This window comes from Petromyzon marinus, chromosome 25, assembly GCF_048934315.1.
Source record: "Petromyzon marinus isolate PM22_M1 ecotype Great Lakes invasive population chromosome 25, UKy_Petmar_22M1.pri1.0, whole genome shotgun sequence".
Lineage (NCBI taxonomy): Eukaryota > Metazoa > Chordata > Hyperoartia > Petromyzontiformes > Petromyzontidae > Petromyzon > Petromyzon marinus.
This window is the reverse complement of record NC_133691.1, coordinates 14,677,750-14,704,784: the sequence shown is the minus strand read 5'-3', so window position 1 is coordinate 14,704,784 and position 27,035 is coordinate 14,677,750. Positions and strand designations below refer to the sequence as shown.

The 27,035-nt window shown below is 47.2% G+C and overlaps 1 protein-coding gene across 1 annotated transcript in view; it reads left to right on the top strand.

The window, feature by feature from the left end:
* The window catches only part of LOC142929091 (uncharacterized), a 61,398-nt gene extending 35,604 nt beyond the window's left edge, over positions 1–25,794 (top strand). Inside the window, exons 2-3 of the mRNA XM_076069543.1 lie at positions 19,489–19,639; positions 22,886–25,794. Coding sequence (XP_075925658.1) covers positions 19,489–19,639; positions 22,886–24,672 — 1,938 coding nt within the window. The 3' untranslated portion in view covers positions 24,673–25,794. The remainder of the gene's footprint in view (positions 1–19,488; positions 19,640–22,885) is intronic.
* Positions 25,795–27,035: the final 1,241 nt, after the last annotated feature.

Genomic DNA, 27,035 nt, shown 5'->3' with positions numbered 1-27,035 from the left:
AGACCTCCTTTGCCAGTCGCAAGATATAGTAATAGGTTTTTACCCTTTTATCTGGCACCAAAACTGACACCGTTATACAAGAGATCATGTTTGCAATAACCACAACACAAGCAGTCAAAATGCAAACAAAAAGAGACAACTCTGATAATGATATACACTGTCCTTGAAGTTGATTGGTCCACACCCGAGACAGCTTTTCTTAGAGCCTAGTCTCCACTGGTGTTGGACCAGATGACGCCAAAAGGCATACAACTCAAAAACAGCGCACTATCAGAGTATTGAGAGCTCGGGGTATGAATTTTCATTATGAGACCTCCTTTGCCAGTAGCAAGATATAGTAATATGTTTTTACCCTTTTATCTGGCACCTAAACTGACACATTTATACAAGGGATCATGTCTACATACAGGTGTCAGTTTTGGTGCCAGATAAAAGGGTAAAAACCTATTACTATATAAATGTGCCGTTAAACCCGCCACCACCCGACAGCCAACTAGTAAGGGTTGTCACGTAAACAGAACATGCCAATTCATCACTAGTACAGCACACCGGTGTGTGGTGTGTTGGAGAGCCAAGCCACAACATTTACCATCGGAGTACGACGTTTCAGTAATTACAACTAGCTTCATCAGGCAACAGCAAGATTTGGGAGAAGTCCACCTGTTTAATTCCTTGTATAGAGGCGTAGATGTGATGACAACACTTGTGCGCTCTTTGAGCGCAAAGTGGGGGGGGGGGATTAATGAATCAACGTACATTATACATGCACATTATGCTAGCCCATTGATCTTGTACTTAGTGTCCATTGTGTGTACTAAAATAGCCGTACAAACGGTAATTTGATTATTCTCTTCCATGCAGCACTAAGTCGGTAGCTATCCAAACGATTACAATTATTTTTATTTATTTAAATTTCGATAGATTATGTAATTAGTCTTGGCTAGTAGTAACAAGTTTTGCACAGAACTTCAACATTATCAAAATCAATTGAGTGTCCTTGTGGGCACGCGTGTTCTGCTACTGCTGACAGTTGTATTTGTGAGCATTTCATATTTCTGTGGTGTTCTTTTAGTCTCGTGCTGATCATTCATCCTGTTTGCCCAACATAGCATTTGCCACAAGTGCAATTAATCTGGTACACACCTTCTGTTGATAACTTCAGTAATAGAACAGCAAAGAAATATCCAATAGTCCTTTTCGTAGGTTTCCATATGCCTTCTGAATTTGCCTGGCTGATCAAAGTTTCGACCGCAGATGCCATTGGTCAGGGGTCTCTTTGTCCGTTCTCATGTGGGACTCTAGGCATGATGGCAGTTGGAATGCTTTCCCACAGACTTGGCAAGACATTTGTTTTCTCACTCTAGTGACTATGGGAGTGAGGTGGAGTCGAGACGGGCGCTGGTCAGGCGTGGCGTTTCCCAGCAGGCGCCTTCGTTCCATGCGCGGTCGCTGTGATAGCAATAACTTCGTTGCACGCAGGTGCGCCCTTTGCAGAAGGTGGCATTGTCTGCAACTCTGCCTCCTCACCACCAGGACTCGACAAGCTGCTGCTGGAGCTGCTGGTGCCATCCATGGCAAAGGCAATTCTTCCAGCACCATGACTCGCGGCCGAGTATGTCTGACACACCTTCAACACCGCATTGGCAAAATTGCCGTCATTCACCATGCCACGTGCGCCCCTTGAGTTCTTTCGGTGGGTTACTCCATATGCCTTCTGAGTTTGTAGGGCCGATCAAAGCTTTTATCGCAGATGTTGCAGCTTTGACCACCGGTCTTGTGCATTCTCATGTGGGACTCTAGGCACCATGCCAGTTGGAATGTTTTCCTGCAGACGTCGCAAGAGATTCGTTTTCTCACTCTAGTGCAGTGGTTCTTAACCTTGTTGGAGGTACCGAACCCCACCAGTTTCATATGCGCATTCACCGAACCCCTCTTTAGTGAAAAATAAAATGTGATTTTTTTCAAATTCAAGACATAGATATGTTTTTTACTTGTACACAAAATGAGCCGTGCATGAACATTACCTTGTTCAAAGAATAAAACCAACACAATGCATAAACTCACAACAAATTACATACCTGGAAATCAATGTGACTTCTGCTGTTGCCTTTGAGAGATCAGTTCAGATATGCGTGGCTTCACCTTGGCAAGTGCCACTCTCATGTCATTTTCACAGCAAAGTCTGTTCCTTTTCTTCGTTTTTATGTCCAGCATCCTCGAAAAGGATTGCTCACAAAGATATATTGTAACAAATGGTATAAAAAATCCAGGGCTTTCTTAGCAATAACTGGATACTTGTTCATTTGTCGACACCAAAACGTTGAGAGCGTTGTTGTTCTGAAGAGTTGCTGTTGAACCTGGCTCTGCTGAATTTCAATTATTTCGTCGAGGAATTCATCATTGACATCTGCTGTTTCAACAGCAAACGTGAACGGCTGTCTCACCCATGCTGGATATGACTCTCTTGTAGGGAAATATCCGTCGAGAGACTTTGCAAGCTCATCTAAGTGCGTGGCAATTGTTTGCTTCAGTTCCGTGGATACAGAAATATCTCCGATTCCAGACACATCTTCGATCTTACTTGCACAGTCGTCCAGAAGCGGGAAGTTTGCGAAGTTATTGTTCTCTGTTCGTCGTTTCCATAACGGTAGCTTTTTTTGAAAAGCCTTCAGGTGTTCTTCCGCTTCCATGATATTGACTCCACCACCCTGTATCTGCTGATTGAGATGATTGAGAGCTGCGAATATATCAGCCATGTACGCTAAAATGAGAATGAACTCAGGATTTTTGAAGCAATCTGCATGGCAGTGTTGGTGCTCTTGCAAAAACAGGGCTAATTCCACACGCATGGCAAAAACACGATTCAGCACCTGTCCCCGGGATAACCACCGAATATTAGAATGGAGCAGAAGTACCTCAAATTCAGAGCCCATTTCTTTACACAGCTCACTGAAGATGCGGTGCCTCAGAGCACTTTTTCGCACATAGTTCACACATTCCACCACAGTTTTTAATACTTCTGCCATTTTTGGAGGTAAGGTTTTTGTTGCCAACGCATGCCTGTGCAGAATACAATGCGTCACAATGATGTGTGGTGCATCGGCCTTTACTAGCGCACCAAAACCAGACTTTCTTCCCAGCATGACTGGAGCTCCGTCCGTAGAAACTGCAGAAACCATATCCCATGAAAGATTGTTGTCTCTGAAGAAGTCATCCACAAGCTTCTTCACATCGGCTGCCTTCGTTGTTGTTGTAAGAGGCTTACAAAATAAAAACTCTTCTTTTATCATGTCGTCTTTCACATAGCGTACAAAAACAGCAAGCTGGCTTAGATCAGAAACGTCTGTGGTTTCGTCGAGTTGAAGGCTGAATTTTGCCGGGCTTGAAATCAGATCCGCGACTACTTGAGCCAAGATGTCTTTACTCATCTCTTCTATTCTGTCACTGACGGTGTCATTTGAAAGGGGAATTTGGGATAATTTACCTTCGGCCGCTGTTCCGAGTATCAGATTCGCCATCTTTAATGCAGCTGGTTTCACAAGTGTTTCACCAATGGTGTGTGGCTTGCCCTGCTTTGCGATCAGGTAAGCAACTTCGTACGATGCTGTCAGGATCGGTTTGTTAACAGGTACAAATCCAAGAGCAGGCAGAGTGGCCCTTTCATCGAATCTGGCTCTCTTCACCCTGAATTCAGCAAGTGTTGTGTTCTTGTATTCCCCGTCTCCATGCAGCTTCAAGAAGTGTTCCTTTAGTTTTGCCGGTGCAAGACTAGAGTTGCTCAACTTGGCGTTGCAAATCATGCAGATAGGACGCTCACTCCCATCACGTTCCGTGATACATGAGAATCCATGTTGTACATATTCGTCCGACCACTTTCTTCTTTTGCCCGACATAGTTAGTATAGATAAAATATTAAAGAAATCACACGACGTACGACAACAACAGTCACACGTTGAGTACTGAGTACGCACTAAATTCCCTGCAGCGCTGATTGGCCAAGCAGTGTAGCATGATCATCTGCAGCCAGTGATGGCCAAGCGGGCCGTGTGTGTCATCACAAATTTACACAATAATTCAAGTGTGTCCGGACCTCCGTGGCGGGGGCTCTGCCGAACCCCTGAGATCGACTCACCGAACCCCTGGGGTTCGATCGAACCCAGGTTAAGAACCACTGCGTACAACTCAAAAACAGCGCACGATCAGAGTATTGAGGGCTCGGGGTGAGTATTAACATTATGAGACCTCCTTTGCCAGAAACAAGATATAGGAATAGGTTTTACCCTTTTAACTGGCACAAAAACTGACACCTTTATTCAAGGCATCATGTTTGCAATGACCACAACACAAGCAGTCAAAATGCAAACAAAAAAGACAACTCTGATAATAATATGCACTGTCCTTGAATTTGATTGGTCCACACCCGAAACAGCTTTTCTTAGATCCTAGTCTCCATTGGTGTTGGACCAGAAGACGCCAAAAGGCGTACAACTCAAAAACAGCGCACTATCAGAGTATTGAGGGCTCGGGGTGAGCATTAACATTATGAGACCTCCTTTGCCAGAAACAAGATATAGGAATAGGTTTTACCCTTTTTAACTGGCACAAAAACTGGCACCTTTATTCAAGGCATCATGTTTGCAATGACCACAACACAAGCAGTCAAAATGCAAACAAAAAAGACAACTCTGATAATAATATGTACTGTCCTTGAATTTGATTGGTCCACACCCGAAACAGCTTTTTTTAGAGCTTAGTCTCCATTGGTGTTGGACCAGAAGACGCCAAAAGGCGTACAACTCAAAAACAGCGCACTATCAGAGTATTGAGGGCTCGGGGTGAGCATTAACATTATAAGCACTTTGCTCTGCCCTGATACGCCTCTCTAAATCATTTTCATTCCTCTTCCCATTCAACAACCGCCCTACGTGTCAATGCACTTCTGTGTTTTCAAGGCTGTGTCCCTGTTCTTTTTGCGTTCAGTTTGTCATTCCCCCGCACCTCCAATTAAAGCATGGTTGGCTGCGTACGGTGCGAAAGAAGTTCACCATGCAAACATACGCTGCGTTGAAAAATTATTCTACTGACTGCAGACCAATCCTGGACAGATTTCTCAATACGAGTGCAATATCGAGGGTACAGATCAATGCCACCTGAACACAGATGCTAATTCCCGGACGGGTGGCAACTCTAGCCATGCCCATGCAAACATACACAACATCTTGACCATGAATCGCCTATGCGGCAGATTAAATGTCAAGCATTTAACATTGAATTCCGATCTACTTTTGTTCGTTTTGATTTATTTTGGCGCAGTTTCAAGTAAGTATGTTTGATAAAATTATTGTATTGTCATTTACTGTATAATTATGATAATAGACCACGCACTGAGACATTGCCCAGGAATGGTCTACAATCGAAAAGGTGGCAACCCCATAGCACACCCTAACGTGTTCCAGTGTTAACACATCGTATATTTGTATCTTGAACTTCTTTCGCACCGTACGTAGCCCACCGTGCTAATCGGAGGTATGAGGTAAGGACAAGAAACTAAACACAATAAGCAATTACTTAAGAAGAGTTTTCAATTGAGTATGGGATGGTTGCGAGTGCTGTCAATGTGGCGGTGTTGACAACAAGCATCCACTTGAAACGAACGCGCTTCCTAAAATCCGCGATTTTTCATTTCATGCCGATACGTGGAGATGAGCGGGTTCACCGCGGGTCTTAAACAGCCCTTCCCCAGCCAACATGCACTGGGGGAAATTCCATCAATATTCTCATTAATTATCTGCTTTGGAAGACGAAGAATAAAAAAAGCTAATCCTGCAGGCATCGCGGATAATAAGATTAGATTTAAACTTCGCCCCACATCACGGCGGATACGCACGAATGTTGAACTTTTTGGGGCCGTTCATAAATGACGTCACGCACCTGGGGGGGGAGGGTTCAGACATTTGTGACGATGTGTGACGAGGGGGGGGGGGGGTTGAGAAATGTGACGTCACATCATAATGCGCAATTTTAAATGAATATAAACAACACGTTCTACTTAATTAAATAGACTTTTTAATAAATGTTTTCTCCTACAACATTAGAGTGCAGCGCCACGTTAAATACGCACTACAATGACAATAGTTTAAAGCGATTTGAAGGATGTTTTATTTTTTTAGGGGGTGGGCAGAACTTTGTGACGTCACATTTGATGGGGGGTCTGACTTTTTGTGACGCCGCGTGACGATGGGGGGGGGGGGTCAAAAATAGTCAGAAATCGCGTGACGTCATTTATGGACGGCCCCATTGGCACCGTGCGTCGCCGAATCATTGCTCATCGGAGTGTCAGCTGTATGACAACGCGACGTGGCACGCAGTGCCAACGCACACCTGTCACCCCCTAACCATTGCCTCTCTTATTACAGACCAATTCAGACCTTATTGGTCACCCCGTGCCCTTTACAAATCTCAACGTTCATCCTACAAAGTCCCATCAAACAAAACATTGGTTTGCCCGTTTTGAAACGGCTGTAGTAAGCCGTATGGACCTGAAAACTCAATCTCCCTGTACACGAATACGGGGTAACCCGGTACGGGTTGACACGGCATGCCAACGTGATACTGGATCGCGCCTTCGGCTCTAAGAGATTCGTTTGTGACTGAACTGGAGATTAATGAATGATAAACCAGCCAGGGCTTCCCTCGCTGTACGCGGGTTCGGTTTGTTGCGCTATTTCAAGCTGTGGAGGCGTCCATAAATGACGTCACGCGATTTTGGACGATTTTTGACCCCCCCTCCATCGTCACACGGCGTCACAAAAAGTCAGACCCCCCCCCTCAAATATGACGTCACAAAGCTGTGCCCCGCCCCTCCCCAAAAATATAAAACATGTTTCATATCGCTTTAAACTATCGTCATTGTAGTGCGTATTTAATGTGGCGCTGCACTCTGATGTTGTAGGAGAAAAGATTTGTTAAAAAGCCTATTTAATTATGTAGAACGTGTTGTCTATATTTAATTAAAGTTGCGCATTTTGAGGGACGTCACATTTCTCAAACCCCCCCCCTCGTCACACATCGTCACAAATGTCTGACCTCCCCCCCCCTAGGTGCGTGACGTCATTTATGGACGGCCCCAGTGCAATGTGGCTACCTCTGACCCAAAAGTTGCTCTCTGGAGCTGCTGTGCGCGTGTGTGGTGGGGGGAGCGGTGGCGCAGCGGTTAGCGCACTGCGCTACGAACCCCGACTACACGAGTTCGATTCCCACTCACCTCATACCTCCGATTAGCACGGTGGGCTACGTACGGTGCGAAAGAAGTTCAAGATACAAACATACGATGTGTTAACACTGGAACACGTTAGGGTGTGCTATGGGGTTGCCACCTTTTCGATTGTAGACCAACCCTGGGCAATGTCTCAGTGCTTGGTCTATTATCATAATTATACAGAAAATGACAATACAATAATTATATCAAAAATACTTACTTGAAACTGCGCCAAAATAAATCAAAACGAACAAAAGTAGATCGGAATTCAATGTTAAATGCTTGACATTTAATCTGCCGCATAGGCGATTCATGGTCAAGATGTTTTGTATGTTTTCATGGGCATGGCTAGAGTTGCCACCCGTCCGGGAATTAGCATCTGTGTTCAGGTGGTATTGATCTGTACCCTCGATATTGCACTCGTATTGAGAAATCTGTCCAGGATTGGTCTGCAGTCAGTAGAATCATTTTTAAACGCAGTGTATGTTTGCAGGGTGAACTTCTTTCGCACCGTACGCAGCCAACCATGCTTTAATGGAGGTGCGGGGGAATAACAAACTGAACGCAAAAAGAACAGGGACACAGCCTTGAAAACACAGAAGTGCATCTACACGTAGGGCAGTTGTTGAAGGGGAAGAGGGATGAAAATGATTAACGAGACATATCAGGGCAGAGCAAAGTGCTTATTGTTATCTTGCCTTAATAATGAAACGTTAATAATGAAACGCTAATCACTCAGCTGTTTCAATGCTAAATTCTATGCTAATTCCTTTGTCAAGGCGCTCTGTTTCTTCTCACACAGCTTAAAGGTCGCGATATGAGCGTGGCTTTTTCGCTCCAGCGCTGTCCTCCAGACAGTCTCGTCCCGTCACCTGATGAAGGCCGCTTGTGTTGTGGCCGAAACGTCGTGAGAATTTTATTGTGTTATTTTATTTTATCAATTTATTATTTTATTCTCATTCTACGTGACTTTACCGAAAGAACCAAAGAATATTAATCCTTGCAGTCACGAAAGCTTTAAATCGAAATGAAACGTAACTGAGCCATATGCCTTAGGCAGAACGTTTTTTTTTTCAAACAGATGCATCACAAACGGAAAATAGAATCAATGTTTAGAAATGCACAAGGAAGCGTAGAGATGATGCACATCCTAAGAATTACACTGATACTGGAAGACGGACACGTCAATTGGACATCATATGCAAATTAAGGACGTAATTTTAGTTTAGAAAGGTGGGGTGAGGCAGGACACACAACTTGAAGTGATGAAGGCCGGTGGTCGAGACTAACGTGGGAATGGGAGCTAAGGAGGGAACACAACCGGCAGTGTCAACTGCAGAGATGGAGAGAATAAATCAACAGTATATGAATTTTGACATGTGAGAATTTTATTGTTTTATATCTTTATTATTTTATTGTTTCCCTTCTACGTGACTTTACCGAAAGAACCAAGAATATAGTATATGATTTAGATCATTTATTTATTTTGCTAACTTTACAATTAATCGTACATTTTAATTGTACTAGTTTAATGTCCTAAGGTTTAGTTTCTAAATCTCTAGGTTAAAACAAGTTATTTTTTCAAAAAGAATGACGTTAATTGGCGCATACATTGAAAGTGCATTTTTAAATTAACCGTGTCAGTCTTCAAATACTGTTCTGGTAATTCCCACGTTGTTGGTGTCCCTATTGTCTCCTGCACCCACTAACAACGGAGTTATTGTTGGGGTGGAGAGAAGCACAGCCAGCAGCCAGCCAGGAAACTCGAGACATAGAATATTTTAATAGCAGCGTGACTTACACTGCTACAGCAGCGATGTTGTCATGTAACTATTTGCATTCTCTGTGTCGCAAACATTAAACGGCAACTAATTTTTCCGTGGTAGGCTTGTCCCCACGATTTGAGGACAAATTCCTTAGCGAAGGATTAACTACTAATTGAAGGATAATACAAGTGAAATGTGAAGTGGTAAGATTGATCATAGACAGTAGCAAGCCAATCCCAAATTCTGAGTGCGGAGCGACTCGGCAGGGCCGACGGCGTGAGCCTGGTACCTTGGGAGTTGTCACGGACAGGGAGCAATGAGGCCGCGTTAACGGTTGTCTTAGTTTTGGGGAATTCTGTGTCCAGAACTCTGATCCACAGTAACGATGAAACAAACACAATGTAGAAAAAAGAACAGTTGCAACTGTTGCAGGAAATTGAAAGGCATTTTATTACAAAAAACAAACATCATTTACCATTCACACAAATAGTATAGTATTATAGTAGTTCGAAAATTAGACTGTGCAAAATAGTCATTTGTAATGATGAAAAATAATTGAAGATAACATTTATCATTATCTTATTGCAATATATGAACGTGTAATGGCAAATTAAACGAAGCGATACGATTTGACAATCCTTTACAGCGATAAACTTAATCCAATGAAGGTGAATGTGAACGCTGAAACACGTAAATATTACTAAACATATCGTGAATAGAAGAAACTGATTTAACAAAATATCCACGCAATTAAAACATCAATAAAGTAGGCTGCTGGAATGGATGCTCCAGGCGCCACTCTACGCGTGAGTGGTGCCAGTGGACTGAGAGGCCGTGCCAGGAGTCGTTGTTGTTGGCTGCTCAATGACCACCACCCTCTCGGCCGCTGCAGGGAGGGCGCGGCGCTGAGCCTTGAACTTCAGCTTCCCGTCTTCAGTCAAGCAGCAGCTCACGCTCTGCGGGTCCACGTCCCTGGGCAGCTGCGTCTCCCTGTGGAACTCCTGGCAGCTGTGGCTGTAGCTGCCGCTGCTGACTTCTCCGCTCTTCACCTCGCGCCGTCCGGCCACCACCAGCTTGTCTCCAGACACCTTCACGGCCAGGTCCTGTGGGGAGAAGTCCTGCACGTCCAGGGACGCGACAAACCCGCCTCCCTGCTCCTTTGGATCTTCAATCTGGAACCCACTGCTCACGGCCGGCTGCTGCAGCAGTGCGTCTCCGAGGCTGCCCGGAGCCCGCGTGTGGCTGCTGAGCTGATCGACTCCACGGAAGATTCTCTCCATCCTCTCAATCTCGCTCCTCATGTCTCGCTGCAGCTGCTGGAAGAGACTTTCACCGCGGGGGTTCCAGACCGGCCAGCCTGGCCAGACGTTCCTCTCCTTCACGTGCATCGCAGGGAAGTAAACACTCAGGGCCATGCTTGTTGATGTGCTAGTTTAGAGAAGGCGTCACACAGCTGAACCCCAGGTTTGAGTCACTGCTATTTGCTGTGGATGAGGGAAGCCCTGGGAGCAGCTGCGTCATTCTGGACGCTTCTGGCTCCCCTGGAATCTGCTCGTAGCTACTGCCAGGGCTATAAAAGCAGCTCCTGTAGCTGCACTGGCAGAACATCGGCAGAGGAAGGAGCAGCGCTCACAGCTGAAGCGAGCCTCACTGTGAAGCACATCAACAAGCATGGCCCTCAGTGTTTACTTCCCTGCGATGCACGTCATGGAGAGGAGCGTCTGGCCAGGCTGGCCGGTCTGGAACCCCCGCGGTGAAAGTCTCTTCCAGCAGCTGCAGCGAGGCAAGAGGAGCGAGATCGAGAGGATGGAGAGAATCTTCCGTGGAGTCGATCAGCTCAGCAGCCACACGCGGGCTCCGGGTAGCCTCGGAGACGCACTGTTGCAGCAGCCGGCCGTGAGCAGTGGGTTCCAGATTGAAAATCCACAGGAGCAGGGAGGCGGGTTTGTCGCGTCCCTGGACGTGCAGGACTTCTCCCCACAGGACCTGGCCGTGAAGGTGTCTGGAGACAAGCTGGTGGTGGCCGGACGGCGCGAGGTGAAGAGCGGAGAAGTCAGCAGCGGCAGCTACAGTCACAGCTGCCAGGAGTTCCACAGGGAGACGCAGCTGCCCAGGGACGTGGACCCGCAGAGCGTGAGCTGCTGCTTGACTGAAGACGGGAAGCTGAAGTTCAAGGCTCAACGCCGCACCCTCCCTGCAGCGGCCGAGAGGGTGGTGGTCATTGAGCAGCCAGCGACAGCGACTCCTGGCACGGCCTCTCAGTCCACTGGCACCACTCACGCGTAGAGTGGCGCCTGGAGCAGCAACCTGCTTTATTGATGTTTCAATTGTATGGATATTTAGTTTGACCGACCCTCTGTGCTGCATATTATTGTTTCCAAACTTTACTAAATCTTGTTCAATTTGACGTGCTTCTCCATCTCTCTGTGTTTCCTCTCTCTTAAATTTAGCTATTCTATACCTGATGATGATTGCTTGCGTTGCAATCGAAACGTCGTATGCTATTCTGAAATTTTATTTTATTATTTCTTATTTCTACGTGACTTTACCGAAAAAACCAAAGAGCAGTTTCTTCTATCCACACTATGTTCAGTAATATTTACGTGTTTCAGCGTTCACATTCAACTTCTTTGGATTAAGTGTATCGCTGTAAAAGATTGACATTAAACTGGTACAATTAAAATGTACGATTAATTGTAAGGTTAGCAAAATAAATGATCTAATTCATATACTATATACTTGGTTCTTTCGGTAAAATCACGTAGAAGGGAAACAATAAAATAACAAAGATATAACACAATAAAATTCTCACAAATCAAAATTCATATAACGTTGATTTATTCCCTCCGTCTCCGCACTTGACACTGCCGGTTGTGTTCCCTCCTTAGCTCCCATTCCCACGTTAGTCTCGACCACCGGCCGTCATCACTTCAAGTTGTGTGTCCTGCCTCACCCCACCTTTGTAAACTAAAATTACGTCCTTAATTTGCATATGATGTCCAATTGACGTGTCCGTCTTCCAGTATCAGTGTAATTCTTTGGATGTGCATCATCTCTACGCTTCCTTCTGCATTTCTAAACATTGGTTCTATTTTCCGTTTGTGATGCATCTGTTTGAAAAAAAAAACGTTCTGCTTAAGGCATATGGCTCAGATATGTTTCATTATTAAGTTAAGATAACAATAAGCACTTTGCTCTGCCCTGATACGCCTCTCTTAATCATTTTAATTCCTCTTCCCATTCAACAACCGCCCTACGTGTCAATGCACTTCTGTGTTTTCAAGGCTGTGTCCCTGTTCTTTTTGCGTTCAGTTTGTCATTCCCCCGCACCTCCAATTAAAGCATGGTTGGCTGCGTACGGTGCGAAAGAAGTTCACCATGCAAACATACGCTGCGTTTGAAAAATTATTCTACTGACTGCAGACCAATCCTGGACAGATTTCTCAATACGAGTGCAATATCGAGGGTACAGATCAATACCACCTGAACACAGATGCTAATTCCCGGATGGGTGGCAACTCTAGCCATGCCCATGCAAACATACACAACATCTTGACCATGAATCGCCTATGCGGCAGATTAAATGTCAAGCATTTAACATTGAATTCCGATCTACTTTTGTTCGTTTTGATTTATTTTGGCGCAGTTTCAAGTAAGTCTTTTTGATATAATTATTGTATTGTCATTTACTGTATAATTATGATAATAGACCAAGCACTGAGACATTGCCCAGGATTGGTCTACAATCGAAAAGGTGGCAACCCCATAGCACACCCTCGTGTTCCAGTGTTAACACATCGTATATTTGTATCTTGAACTTCTTTCGCACCGTACGTAGCCCACCGTGCTAATCGGAGGTATGAGGTAAGGACAAGAAACTAAACACAATAAGCAATTACTTAAGAATAGTTTTCAATTGAGTATGGGATGGTTGCGAGTGCTGTCAATGTGGCGGTGTTGACAACAAGCATCCACTTGAAACGAACGCGCTTCCTAAAATCCGCGATTTTTCATTTCATGCCGATACGTGGAGATGAGCGGGTTCACCGCGGGTCTTAAACAGCCCTTCCACAGCCAACATGCGCTGGGGGAAATCTCATAAATATTCTCATTAATCATCTGCTTTGGCAGACGAAGAATGAAAAGCTAATCCTGCAGGCATCGCGGATAATAAGATTAGAATTAAACTTCGCCCCACATCACGGCGGATACGCACGAATGTTGAACTTTTTGGGGCCGTTCATAAATGACGTCACGCACCTGGGGGGGGAGAGTTCAGACATTTGTGACGATGTGTGACGAGGGGGGGGGGGTTTGAGAAATGTGACGTCACATCATAATGCGCAATTTTAAATGAATATAGACAACACGTTCTACTTAATTAAATAGACTTTTTAATAAATGTTTTCTCCTACAACATCAGAGTGCAGCGCCACGTTAAATACGCACTACAATGACAATAGTTTATAGCGATTTGAAACATGTTTTATTTTTTTTAGGGGGTGGGCAAAACTTTGTGACGTCACATTTGATGGGGGGTCTGACTTTTTGTGACGCCGCGTTACGATGGGGGGGGGGGGGTGAAAAATCGTCAGAAATCTCGTGACGTCATTTATGGACGGCCCCATTGGCACCGTGCGTCGCCGCATCATTGCTCATCGGAGTGTCAGCTGTATGACAACGCGACGTGGCACGCAGTGCCAACGCACACCTGTCAACCCCTAACCATTGCCTCTCTTATTACAGACCAATTCAGACCTTATTGGTCACCCCGTGCCCCTTACAAATCTCAACGTTCATCCTACAAAGTCCCATCAAACAAAACATTGGTTTGCCCGTTTTGAAACGGCTGTAGTAAGCCGTATGGACCTGAAAACTCAATCTCCCTGTACACGAATACGGGGTAACCCGGTACGGGTTGACACGGCATGCCAACGTGATACTGGATCGCGCCTTCGGCTCTAAGAGATTCGTTTGTGACTGAACTGGAGATTAATGAATGATAAACCAGCCAGGGCTTCCCTCGCTGTACGCGGGTTCGGTTTGTTGCGCTATTTCACGCTGTGGGGGCCGTCCATAAATGACGTCACGCGATTTTGGATGATTTTTGACCCCCCCTCCCATCGTCACGCGGCGTCACAAAAAGTCAGACCCCCCCTCAAATATGACGGTACAAAGCTGTGCCCCCCCCCCAAAATAAAGCATGCTTCATATCGCTTTAAACTATTGTCATTGTAGTGCATATTTAATTTGGCGCTGCACTCTGATGTTGTAGGAGAAAATATTTATTAAAAAGTCTATTTAATTACGTAGAACGTGTTGTCTATATTTATTTAAAGTTGCGCATTTTGATGTGACGTCACATTTCTCAACCCCCCCCCTCATTTATGGACGGCCCCAGTGCAATGCGGCTACCTCTGACCCAAAAGTCGCTCTCTGGAGCTGCTGTGCGCGTGTGTGGTGGGGGGAGCGGTGGGCTACGTACGGTGCGAAAGAATTTCAAGATACAAACATACGATGTGTTAACACTGGAACACATGAGGGTGTGCTATGGGGTTGCCACCTTTTCGATTGTAGACAAACCCTGGGCAATGTCTCAGTGCTTGGTCTATTATCACAATTATACAGTAAATGGCAATACAATAATTCTATTAAAAATACTTACTTGAAACTGCGCCAAAATAAATCAAAACGAACAAAAGTAGATCGAAATTCAATGTAAAATGCTAGACATTTAATCTGCCGCATAGGCGATTCATGGTCAAGATGTTGTGTATGTTTGTATGGGCATGGTTAGAGTTGCCACCCGTCCGGGAATTAGCATCTGTGTTCAGGTGGTATTGATCTGTACCCTCGATTTTGCACTCGTATTGAGAAATCTGTCCAGGATTGGTCTGCAGTCAGTAGAATCATTTTTCAACGCAGCGTATGTTTGCAGGGTGAACTTCTTTCGCACCGTACGCAGCCAACCATGCTTTACTGGAGGTGCGGGGGAATAACAAACTAAACGCAAAAAGAACAGGGACACAGCCTTGAAAACACAGAAGTGCATCTATAGGGGGGCTGTTGAAGGGGAAGACGGATGAAAATGATTAAGAGAGGCGTATCAGGGCAGAACAAAGTGCGTATTGTTATCTTAACTTAATAATGAAACGTAACTGAGCCATATGCCTTAAGCAGAACGTTTTTTTTTCAAACAGATGCATCACAAACGGAAAATAGAACCAATGTTTAGAAATGCACAAGGAAGCGTAGAGATTATGCACATCCTAAGAATTACACTGATACTGGAAGACGGACACGTCAATTGGACTTCATATGCAAATTAAGGACGTAATTTTAGTTTAGAAAGGTGGGGTGAGGCAGGACACACAACTTGAAGTGATGACGGCCGGTGGTCGAGACTAACGTGGGAATGGGAGCTAAGGAGGGAACACAACCGGCAGTGTCCACTGCGGAGATGGAGTGAATAAATCAACAGTATATGAATTTTGATTTGGAGAATTTTATTGTTTTATATCTTTATTATTTTATTTTCTTTGGTTCTTTCGGTAAAGTCACGTAGAATGAGAATAAAATAATAAAATGACACAATGAAATTCTCACGACGTTTTGGCCACAACGCAAGCGGCCGTCTTTAGGTGAAAGGTACAGTACTGTCGGGACGACAGAGCTTCAATTAACGATGTTAAGATTCGTAGCGACTTTTAAGCTGGTTGGGAGAAGTGAGGCACCTTGACAAAGGGGTTTACATATCAATAGCTGAGGGATTAGCTTGTGACTGGTCACGGATGGCTATGTTAAAGTAAAAACCTACACATCCACGGAGGCAACTAGTAATTTAGCACTGAAATAGCTAAGGGATTAGCTTGTGACTGGTCACAGAAATATATGTTAAAGTAAGGCCTACACATCCACAGAGCTTCAATGAACGCTGTTAAGATTCGTAGCGACTTTTAAGCTGGTTGGGAGAAGTGAGGCACCTTGACAAAGGGGTTTACATATCAAATAGCTAAGGGATTAGCTGTATGACAGTTGAGTTGTTGCAGCCCCCTTTGGCGTCCATGTACGAGGTGCCTCTGTGGATGTGTAGGCTTTGACTTTAACATAGGTATTTCTATGACCAGTCAGAAGCTTATCCCTTAGCTATTTCAATGCTAAATTCTCCTGTTTGATTTGTACTAGGTGCCTCTGTGGATGTGTAGGTTTTGACTTTAACATAGCCATTTCCGTGACCAGTCACAAGCTAACCCCTCAGCTATTTGATATGTAAACCCCTTTGTCAAGGTGCCTCACTTCTCCCAACCAGCTTAAAAGTCGCTACGAATCTTAACAGCGTTCATTGAAGCTCTGTGGATGTGTAGGCCTTTACTTTAACATCTATTTCTGTGACCAGTCACAAGGTAATCCCTTAGCTATTTCAATGATAAATTACTAGTTGCCTCTGTGGATGTGTAGGTTTTGACTTTAACATAGCCATTCCTGTGACCAGTCACAAGCTAATCCCTTAGCCATCTCAATGCTAAATTACTAGTTGCCTCTGTGAATGTGTAGGTTTTGACTTTAACATAGCTATTTCCGTGACCAGTCACAAGCTAATCCCTCAGCTATTTGATATGTAAACCCCTTTGTCAAGGTGCCTCACTTCTCCCAACCAGCTTAATTGTCGCTACGAATTTTAACAGCGTTCATTGAAGCTCTGTGGATGTGTAGGCCTTTACTTTAACATCTATTTCTTCGACCAGTCACAAGCTAATCCCTCAGCTATTGATATGTAAACCCCTTTGTCAAGGTACCTCACTTCTCCCAACCAGCTTAAAAGTCGCTACGAATCGTAACATCGTTCATTGAAGCTCTGTCGTCCCGACAGTTCTGTACCTTTCACCTGAAGATGGCCGCTTGCGTTGTGGCCGAAACGTCGTGATAATTTTATTGTGTTATTTCATTATTTTATTCTCATTCTACGTGACTTTACCGAAAGAACCAAGAATATAGTATATGATTAGATCATTTATTTATTTTGCTAACTTTACAATCAATCGTACATTTTAATTGTGCTAGTTTAATGTCTTCAGGTTTAGTTTCCAATTCTCTAGGACAAAACAAGTTATTTTGTCAAAAAGAATGACGTTAATTGGCGCATACATTGAAAGTGCAATTTTAAATGAACCGTGTCAGTCTTCAAATACTGTTCTGGTTATTCCCACCTTGTTGGTGTCCCTATTGTCTCCTGCACCCACTAACTACGGAGTTATTGTTGGGGTGGAGAGAAGCACAGCCAGCAGCCAGCCAGGAAACTCGAGACATAGAATATGCTAATAGCAGCGTGACTTACACTGCTACAGCAGCGATGTTGTCATGTAACTATTTACATTATCTGTGTCGCAAACATTAAATGGCAACACATTTTTTCCGTGGTACGCTGTCCCCACGATTTGAGGACCAATTCTTTAGCGAAGGATTTACTACCAATTGAAGGATGATACAAGTGAAATGTGAAGTGGTAAGATTGATCTTAGACAATTGCAAGCCAATCCCAGATTCTGAGTGCGGAGTGACTCGGCAGGACCGACGGCGTGAGCCTGGCACCTTCGGAGTTGTCACGGACAGGGAGCAATGAGGCCGCGTTACCGGTTGTCTTAGTTTTGGGGAATTCTGTGTCCAGAACTCTGATCCACAGTAACGATGAAACAAACACAATGTAGAAAAAAGAACAGTTGCAACTGTTGCAGGAAATTGAAAGGCATTTTATTACAAAAAACAAACATCATTTACCATTCACACAAACACTATAGTATTATAGTAGTTCGAAAATTAGACTGAGCAAAATAGTCATGTGTAATGATGAAAAATAATTGAAGATAACATTTATCATTATCTTATTGCAATATATGAACGTGTAATGGCAAATTAAAACGAAGCGATACGATTTCACAATCCTTTACAGCGATACACTTAATCCAATGAAGTTGAATGTGAACGCTGAAACACTAAATATTACTGAACATAGCGTGGATAGAAGAAACTGATTTATCTAATTATCCATACAATTGAAACATCAATAAAGCAGGCTGCTGGAATGGATGGTCCAGGCGCCACTCTACGCGTGAGTGGTGTCAGTGGACTGAAAGGCCGTGCCAGGAGTCGCTGTCGCTGGCTGCTCAATGACCACCACCCTCTCGGCCGCTGCAGGGAGGGCGCGGCGCTGAGCCTTGAACTTCAGCTTCCCGTCTTCAGTCAAGCAGCAACTCACGCTCTGCGGGTCCACGTCCCTGGGCAGCTGCGTCTCCCTGTGGAACTCCTGGCAGCTGTGGCTGTAGCTGCCGCTGCTGACTTCTCCGCTCTTCACCTCGCGCCGTCCGGCCACCACCAGCTTGTCTCCAGACACCTTCACGGCCAGGTCCTGTGGGGAGAAGTCCTGCACGTCCACGTCCAGGGACGCGACAAACCCGCCTCCCTGCTCCTGTGGATCTTCAATCTGGAACCCACTGCTCACGGCCGGCTGCTGCAGCAGTGCGTCTCCGAGGCTGCCCGGAGCCCGCGTGTGGCTGCTGAGCTGATCGACTCCACGGAAGAGTCTCTCCATCCTCTCGATCTCGCTCCTCATGTCTCGCTGCAGCTGCTGGAAGAGACTTTCACCGCGGGGGTTCCAGACCGGCCAGCCTGGCCAGACGCTCCTCTCCATCACGTGCATCGCAGGTATGTAAACACTCAGGGCCATGCTTGTTGATGTGCTTCACAGTGAGGCTCGCTTCAGCTGTGAGCGTTGCTCCCTCCTCTGCCGATGTTCTGCCAGTGCAGCTACAGGAGCTGCTTTTATAGCCCTGGCAGTAGCTACGAGCAGATGCCAGGGGCAGATAGAAGCGTCCAGAATGACGCAGCTTCTCCCAGGGGCTTCCTCCATCCGCACAGAATCTAGAGCGTCACTCGTGTCTCAGATGTGAATAATTAGTATTGTATTACAATTCTATAAACAATACAGTGTTGTAGTGCATCACGTGTTGATGTTCCATTGCACAGCCACGTTCCAAATGCTATAATGACATAAGAGCCGTGGAAACCTCTGACGTCACGGTGACGTCATGACCGGTGACGTCACGGCAGAGGTCAGAGTGGAGTCGGCTCCTGGAGAGGCAACCACCTCGCCCCACGCTGCTCCTCCACTTCGAGTTCTTCAGAGAACTTCGCCACCACCACCACCATGGCGATCTTCACGGCTGTCCTCACTTTGGTTCTGCTGCTCACGCAGCCGATGGTGGAGCTCCTCGGAGGATCTCGGCCTGGGGGTTCGGTCATCAACGGCTCCAACACCACCACCACCACGATCAACTACTCCGGACTCATGAAGAACGTCTCTCCACCAGCAGGGGTCGCCACCTGGGGACCGATGTTCAGTAGCCACAGTGAGGACATTGTGGACAGCGTGCTCCCTGCCCTCCTGCAGGCTATGGGTGAGCTGAGCAGCAGCTGCCAGGCCATAGTGGACAGCGTGCTCCCTGCTCTGCTCCACGCTGTGGGTCAACTGTACAGCGGCTGCAAGGAGGCCATCAGCTCCACCGTGCTGCTGAACACCCTGCACATCGCCGTGCATCTCTGGCGTTTCATACGTCGCCAAGTGAGTGAGCAACATCCATCATCATCACCACCATCAGCCATGGTCAATCCACTAGTGGGTAGAGACCAACACGACCCGTCGCCACCTCCCACGATGCCGCTGTGCAGTAATCCACCCAGCACCTGCACGTGGAGCGATTTCATTGCTTCATCTCCCCACTGGGCACCCTCTCGGATGACCCCCTCGCAGCCCGTCGGCATCACTCGCCGCCTTCACACCTCCACCGATCCCCCTCAACTCCACTCACGGTGTCTTCAACAGCCTGGTTGGGCACTGGAACAGTATCCCGGACAGTGCCGGATTAAGCTCGTGCGGGTCCTGTAGCTTATATTATAAAGGTGCCCAGAATAAATAAAAAAACACAATTATAAAACACGAAGTTTTTAACTTGCATTGTAAAGTAATTGTAATTTTACTATAGTAATAGAGCAAGTACAGAATCACTGACCGGGATTTATAGCGTGAGATCATTTAGCACGGGGCCCTTGAAAGTGCGGGGCCCCCAGCTAATGATTATTTTGTTCCGAGGATAATCCGGCACTGATCACGGATTGAGTATGAGGAGCAGTGATGAGATTTAAAGTATTTTTTTACATGTTATTAAAATGTTATGTTTAATAGAAAATATAATGTTGTTTGTCTCTTAGCTGTGATTCTTAAAAACACTGTTGTTACTCAATGGTCTTTCGGTAAAGTCAGGTAGAAAAAATAAAAAAAATAGAATACGACGTTTCGATTGCAACCCAAGCAGTCGTCATCAGGTGAAACTAAATTTGAGAGAGAGAGACCAAACACAGACAGGGAGACACAAAGATCCCCCGTATAGCCTGAACAGACTGTAGGGGCAAGTACTGTTAGCGAGCACCTGTGAAGGCCGGAACAGTACACGAGGGGGTGGGTGGCCAGCACCACGCCCGACCGCCTTTGTCTCCCTAGTGGCGATGTTTACACACCGCACCAGGTACTCATTTGAGGCTGAGTCGACCTAGGGGAGGCCCGGGACCGGTTCAGATAATCGTCACTGGTGTTGGCCGTAAGCGGGAATCGAACCCGGGTCGCCAGGTTCATAGCGCAGCGTAGCGCTAACAGCTGCACCACCGCTCCCCACAACAGGGAGACACACAAGCAGAGAAGGACGGTGATCAACCAGGCAAAGTATTATTTGTTGTGTTGGCCGACTCAATGAGTTGCATTACATTTCTAAGTTTGCTGAGTTTGATCTTCTTTCTATCAGCTTGTACCCTCTGTAAATTTCACCCCCACTATCTCGCCCGTTACGGCAGCCCCTCCGCTCCCACTCCCCCTCGGAGTAGCCGAGGGATTAGCCGGGGTATGCTTGCTCTGCGATCTTACATTTACTTGCAAATCCCACCACAAAAGTATATAGTGTAACCTTTGGTTGCAGTAGCTCTCTCGCTACATTTCTTCCTGTCTCAGCAGTCCGCCTGCTGTATTATTTCACCTGAAGACGATTGCTTGTGTTGTGACCACGTGTATATTGTTTACTACAGTACTGTAGTGTTGTGACCACGTGTATACTGTTTACTATAGTACTATGGTGTTGTGACCACGTGTATACTGTTTACTATAGCACTATAGTGTTGTGACCACGTGTATACTGTTTACTACAGTACTATAGTGGTGTGACCACGTGTATACTGTTTACTACAGTACTATAGTGTTGTGACCACGTGTATACTGTTTACTACAGTACTATAGTGTTGTGACCACGTGTGTACTGTTTACCACAGTACTATAGTGTTGTGACCACGTGTATACTGTTTACTATAGTACTATAGTATTGGGACCACGTGTATACTGTTTACTACAGTACTATAGTGTTGTGACCACGTGTATACTGTTTACTATAGTACTATAGTGTTGTGACCACGTATATACGGTTTACTACAGTACTATATTGTTGTGACCACGTCTATACTGTTTACTACAGTACTATAGTGTTGTGACCACGTGTATACTGTTTACTATAGTACTATAGTGTTGTGACCACGTGTATACTGTTTACTACAGTACTATAGTGGTGTGACCACGTGTATACTGTTTACTACAATACTATAGTGTTGTGACCACGTGTATACTGTTTACTACAGTACTATAGTGTTGTGACCACGTGTGTACTGTTTACCACAGTACTACAGTGTTGTGACCACGTGTATACTGTTTACTATAGTACTGTAGTGTTGTGACCACGTGTATACTGTATTTGCTATCGTACTATAGTGTTGTGACCACGTGTATACTGTTTACTACAGTACTACAGTGTTGTGACCACGTGTGTACTGTTTACTACAGTACTATAGTGTTGTGACCACGTGTATACTGTTTACTATAGTACTATAGTGTTGTGACCACGTGTATATTGTTTACTACAGTACTATAGTGTTGTGACCACGTGTATACTGCGGGATTGTGGGTAATCGTCTCCCATGCTCGGTCTCAGTCGGTGTGCCTCACTCGTATAGTCAACATCCGTGCGAACTTATCTTGTTTACTATAGTACTATAGTGTTGTGACCACGTGTATACTGTTTACTACAGTACTATAGTGTTGTGACTAAGTGTTTACTGTTTACTACAGTACTGTAGTGTTGTGAATTCGTGTGTGTGCGTAAAGCATTTTTTTATTTTGTGTCCATGTGTAGTGACTGTTCTTTAGTAACTGTACTGCAAGTGAAAGTCGTCCTACACAATAACCATCCTCTATCTCGTCTCCCTCACACCAGCCACGATTAAATGTAATTAATAAATTTGATTACTTTATATTAAATAATAAAAATATAAAAAGGTATTTTGTATTAAAAAAATTTATATGAATACGGTATTTTTGGTTTGTGGAACGAATCATCTGAGTTTCCATTATTTCTTATGGGGGAAATTCGCTTTGATATACGAGTGCTTTGGATTAAGAGCACGTTTCCAGAAGGAATTATGCTCGCAATCCAAGGTTTCACTTTATTAGTTATTTTTCTATCTACGTGACTTTACCGAAAGAAACCAAAGAGTATGCTGTTGTTAGTTTAAATGTTTGGTAAGTAAGACTTAGTCTGTGCTGCTCTCCAGTTGCCTGGATGAAAAGTGGCCCAAGTTTTTCCCAATCCTGGCCTCCTGGCTCAAAAACGTAAAAAACAAACTCGCAAGTCTGTCCCCAGGGTCACAACGCACTCACAGACACGGAGCAGGGAGATTCAGCTAATGACGCAGTTGATGTTTTTCGTAACTTTTGCAGAGAGCGATGAGAATGAGGATGACGACCGGAAGGAGGAAGATTTCCCGGGCGCTGCAGAGAAAGAAAGGTGGAGGTCTCGGCCGAGCACCGAGTCCCCGGGCTCGTATGGCCGCCGTACGGAGACGAAAGCGGCGGGCGCAGGGGAGGGGAAGCAACCCCGGCACCAAGCAGAGCTGCGCTCCTCACCTGAAGAATCCAGCTCCACTCAGGCCATCGCTCCCACTGGGGCCATCGCCTCCACCTCCACTCGGGCCATTGCCTCCATCTCTACTCGGGCAATCGCCTCCACCGCTGCCATCGCCTCCCCCGCTGCCATCGCCTCCACCTCCACTCAGGCCATCGCCTCCATCTCTACTCAGGCCATCGCCTCCCCCACTGATATCAACTCCACCTCCAATGCTTACATCGCCTCCACCTCCACTCGGGCCATCGCCTCCACCTCCACTCGGGCCATCGCCTCCACCTCCACTCGGGCCATCGCCTCCACCTCTACTCAGGCCATCGCCTCCACCTCTACTCAGGCCATCGCCTCCACCTCCACTCAGGCCATCGTCTCCATCTCTACTCAGGCCATCGCCTCCCCCACTGATATCAACTCCACCTCCACTGCTTCCATCGCCTCCACCTCCACTCGGGCCATCGCCGCCACCTCCACTCGGGCCATCTTCTCCACCTCCACTCGGGCCATCGCCTCCACCTCTACTCAGGCCATCGCCTCCACCTCCACTCGGGCCATCGCCTCCACCTCTACTCAGGCCATCGCCTCCACCTCTACTCAGGCCATCGCCTCCATCTCTACTCAGGCCATCGCCTCCACCTCTACTCAGGCCATCGCCTCTACCTCTACTCAGGCCATCGCCTCCACCTCTACTCAGGCCATCGTCTCCATCTCCACTCGGGCCATCGCCTCCACCTCTACTCAGGCCAACGCCTCCACCTCTACTCAGGCCATCGTCTCCACCTCAACTCAGGCCATCGCCTTCACCTCTACTCAGGCCATCGCCTCTACCTCTACTCAGGCCATCGCCTCCATCTCTACTCAGGCCATCGCCTCCACCTCTACTCAGGCCATCGCCTCCATCTCTACTCAGGCCATCGCCTCCACCTTTACTCAGGCCATCGCCTCCATCTCTACTCAGGCCATCGCCTCCACCTCTGCTCAGGCCATCACCTCCACCTCTACTTATGCCATCGCCTCCACCTCTACTCAGGCCATCGTCTCCATCTCCACTCAGGCAATCGCCTCCACCTCCACTCGGGCCATCGCCTCCACCTCTACTCAGGCCAACGCCTCCACCTCTACTCAGGCCATCGTCTCCACCTCAACTCAGGCCATCGCCTCCACCTCTACTCAGGCCATCGCCTCCATCTCTACTCAGGCCATCGCCTCCACCTCTGCTCAGGCCATCGCCTCCACCTCTACTTATGCCATCGCCTTCACCTCTACTCATGCCATCGCCTCCATCTCTACTCAGGCCATCGTCTCCACCTCTACTCAGGCCATCGCCTCTACCTCTACTCAGGCCATTGACTCCATCTCTACTCAGGACATCGCCCCCACTGCTGCCATCGCCTACACCTCCAATTGGGCCATCGGCTCCACTGCTGCCATCGCCTCCATCTCTACTCAGGCCATTGCCTCCACCACTGATATCAACTCTACCCCCACTGCTGACATCGACTCCACCTTTACTCCTGCCATTGCCTCAACCTTCACTTCTGCCATCGCCTCCACTGCCACTATCGCCACCACCGCCACTCGCACCATCATCTCCACCCATGAGTAATCAAGCTAACCCCCAGGATTGGGAGCTCCCTGCTTTCCACCTGCCTCCACCTCCACCAGAGCCCTGGGCACCTCCACCCCACCGTGATACCAGACCGGGCCCGGCACACGAGTCTTTTGCTCCCTGTTCTTCACGGCAGCGTTACCGCAAGTCCCGCAACAGCCGCCTTCCTCCCCGCCTCCGCAAACCTCCTCTCGAATCCTCAACTCCACTGCTGCCATCGCCTCCATCTCTACTCAGGCCATTGCCTCCACCACTGATATCAACTCTACCCCCACTGCTGACATCGACTCCACCTTCACTCCTGCCATTGCCTCAACCTCCACTTCTGCCATCGCTTCCACTGCCACTATCGCCACCACCGCCACTCGCACCATCACCTCCACCCATGAGTAATCAAGCTAACCCCCAGGATTGGGAGCTCCCTGCTTTCCACCTGCCTCCACCTCCACCAGAGCCCTGGGTTCCTCCACGCCACCGTGATACCAGACCGGGCCCGGCACACGAGTCTTTTGCTCCCTGTTCTTCACGGCAGCGTTACCGCAAGTCCCGCAACAGCCGCCTTCCTCCCCGCCTCCGCAAACCTCCTCTCGAATCCTCAACTCCATCCGCATTGATTCGTCCCAACCACCCAGACCGAGAGCACCTTCCCCCCCGCCTCGCTCCACCTGCAGGGCAGTGGATCCCCCCCCAGCCCAGGTGCAACGGCCGGGGTCCCGCGTACGGAGTCCCAGGTGCCCCTTCTGCCTGGCACCACTCCCACGAGTCGCGCTTCACGCGGCGTCCCGCCCTCCTCCCCACGCCTCCACCGGATCAGTGGATTCCTCCCCACCTTCGTCCCAGCCGAGCGGCTCCTGCTCCACACTGGGCCACCCGTCCCACTTTTGTTCCGTGCCGCTCCACAGATTTCCACGATAGACATCATCATCCGCCCCTTGTTCAACCCACACCACTGCATCACCATAGCCCGGCGACATTCACGGACTGCTCACACACGTGACTCCTGCTGGTCGGGTGACCGTGATGAACTATATGTGTCGCGTTGATGGCCATGTGATGGACATTGTTTTGAGTGGCAGAGCAGGTGGTTGTCAGGATTAATACATTTGTGTTGTTATTGGACACTGCAGTGTGCGTGTGAGTTGCTGTGCGGTGCAACAGAGCACGTATTTGGTGTCGATCTTCGCGTGTGTGTGATTGTGGGGAGCGGTAGTGTCATGGTTAACGCTACACCGCGCTTCGAAACCCAGGTTTGACCCGAGTTAGCTTTCCGCACACGGCCACAGCCGGTGCAAGCAGTTGCGCAACTCGGTTGCACACAACTGAAGTCACTCTACACGTGGAAGTCTCTGCAACAAATTTGCTTGGCGATTGGTGGCCAGAACCACGAGCGATCCACACAGCACAGGGTGCTGGTCAGTCTGACCAACCACCCATTTCACCTGACTTTCCACAAAATCACCATTAATGTTCCTTTCCGGGGCAGTGACACCAACTCTGCCAAAGTGTTTTAGGAACTAATGCTGTGTATGTTCGGCAGAAACTCTGCACGATTCTGCTGATAAGACACTTAATTTCGAAACCATTTGAGAATGTCGTATTTATAATAAACGTGCACCATTTTTTAGCTGCTTGCCGCCCCTGTACATAGTACCTCTGTATTGATTACAAGTCCTGTGTGCTCACCATTGTACCATGGCATGTGCCTAGGTGGCACTACCGGATGGCTCCCATCCATAGCTGCCAGGCCATCGGCCAGCGCGATAAATATTCGACGCCAACCAACAAATATTTATTCCCACGAGGGGTGATGGGAACCGAACCAGGGATGTCCAGAGCAATCAACTCGTTAATGCGGGAGACCTGAATAGTTCCCGGCGCGTGACACAGTAACGCTGTTCGGCTGGCGACAGCACTCTGCTGCCGTATGCAACAACACACTCCACCCCGTTGACAACCTGGGACAGAACCGCGCCAATGCTGGTGTTGGTTGCGTCAGTATCAAGGACACACGGCATGGCAAAGTCAGAGTAGCGGAGGGGAATTGCGAAGCGCAACAAATGCGGCTTCCTCCTCCCCCCAATGAAACCTCTGACCCATAACCGTCAAGGCGTGGAGAGGTTTTGCGAAGGTAGCGAACCCAGTGACAAACCGGCGATAATAAGACGCAAAACCAATAAAACTCTGCACCTGCATCATCAACGTGGGGGTCGGCCACGTCCGAACACACGTGGTTTTGTCGGGATCTATCGCAATGCCCGATTTACTGACAATATGACCGAGATACTGCACGGATTTCTCAAGGGGGTAACACTTCTGCGGCTTGAATTTGAGATGGGCCGCTCGCATTTTAAGAAAGACAG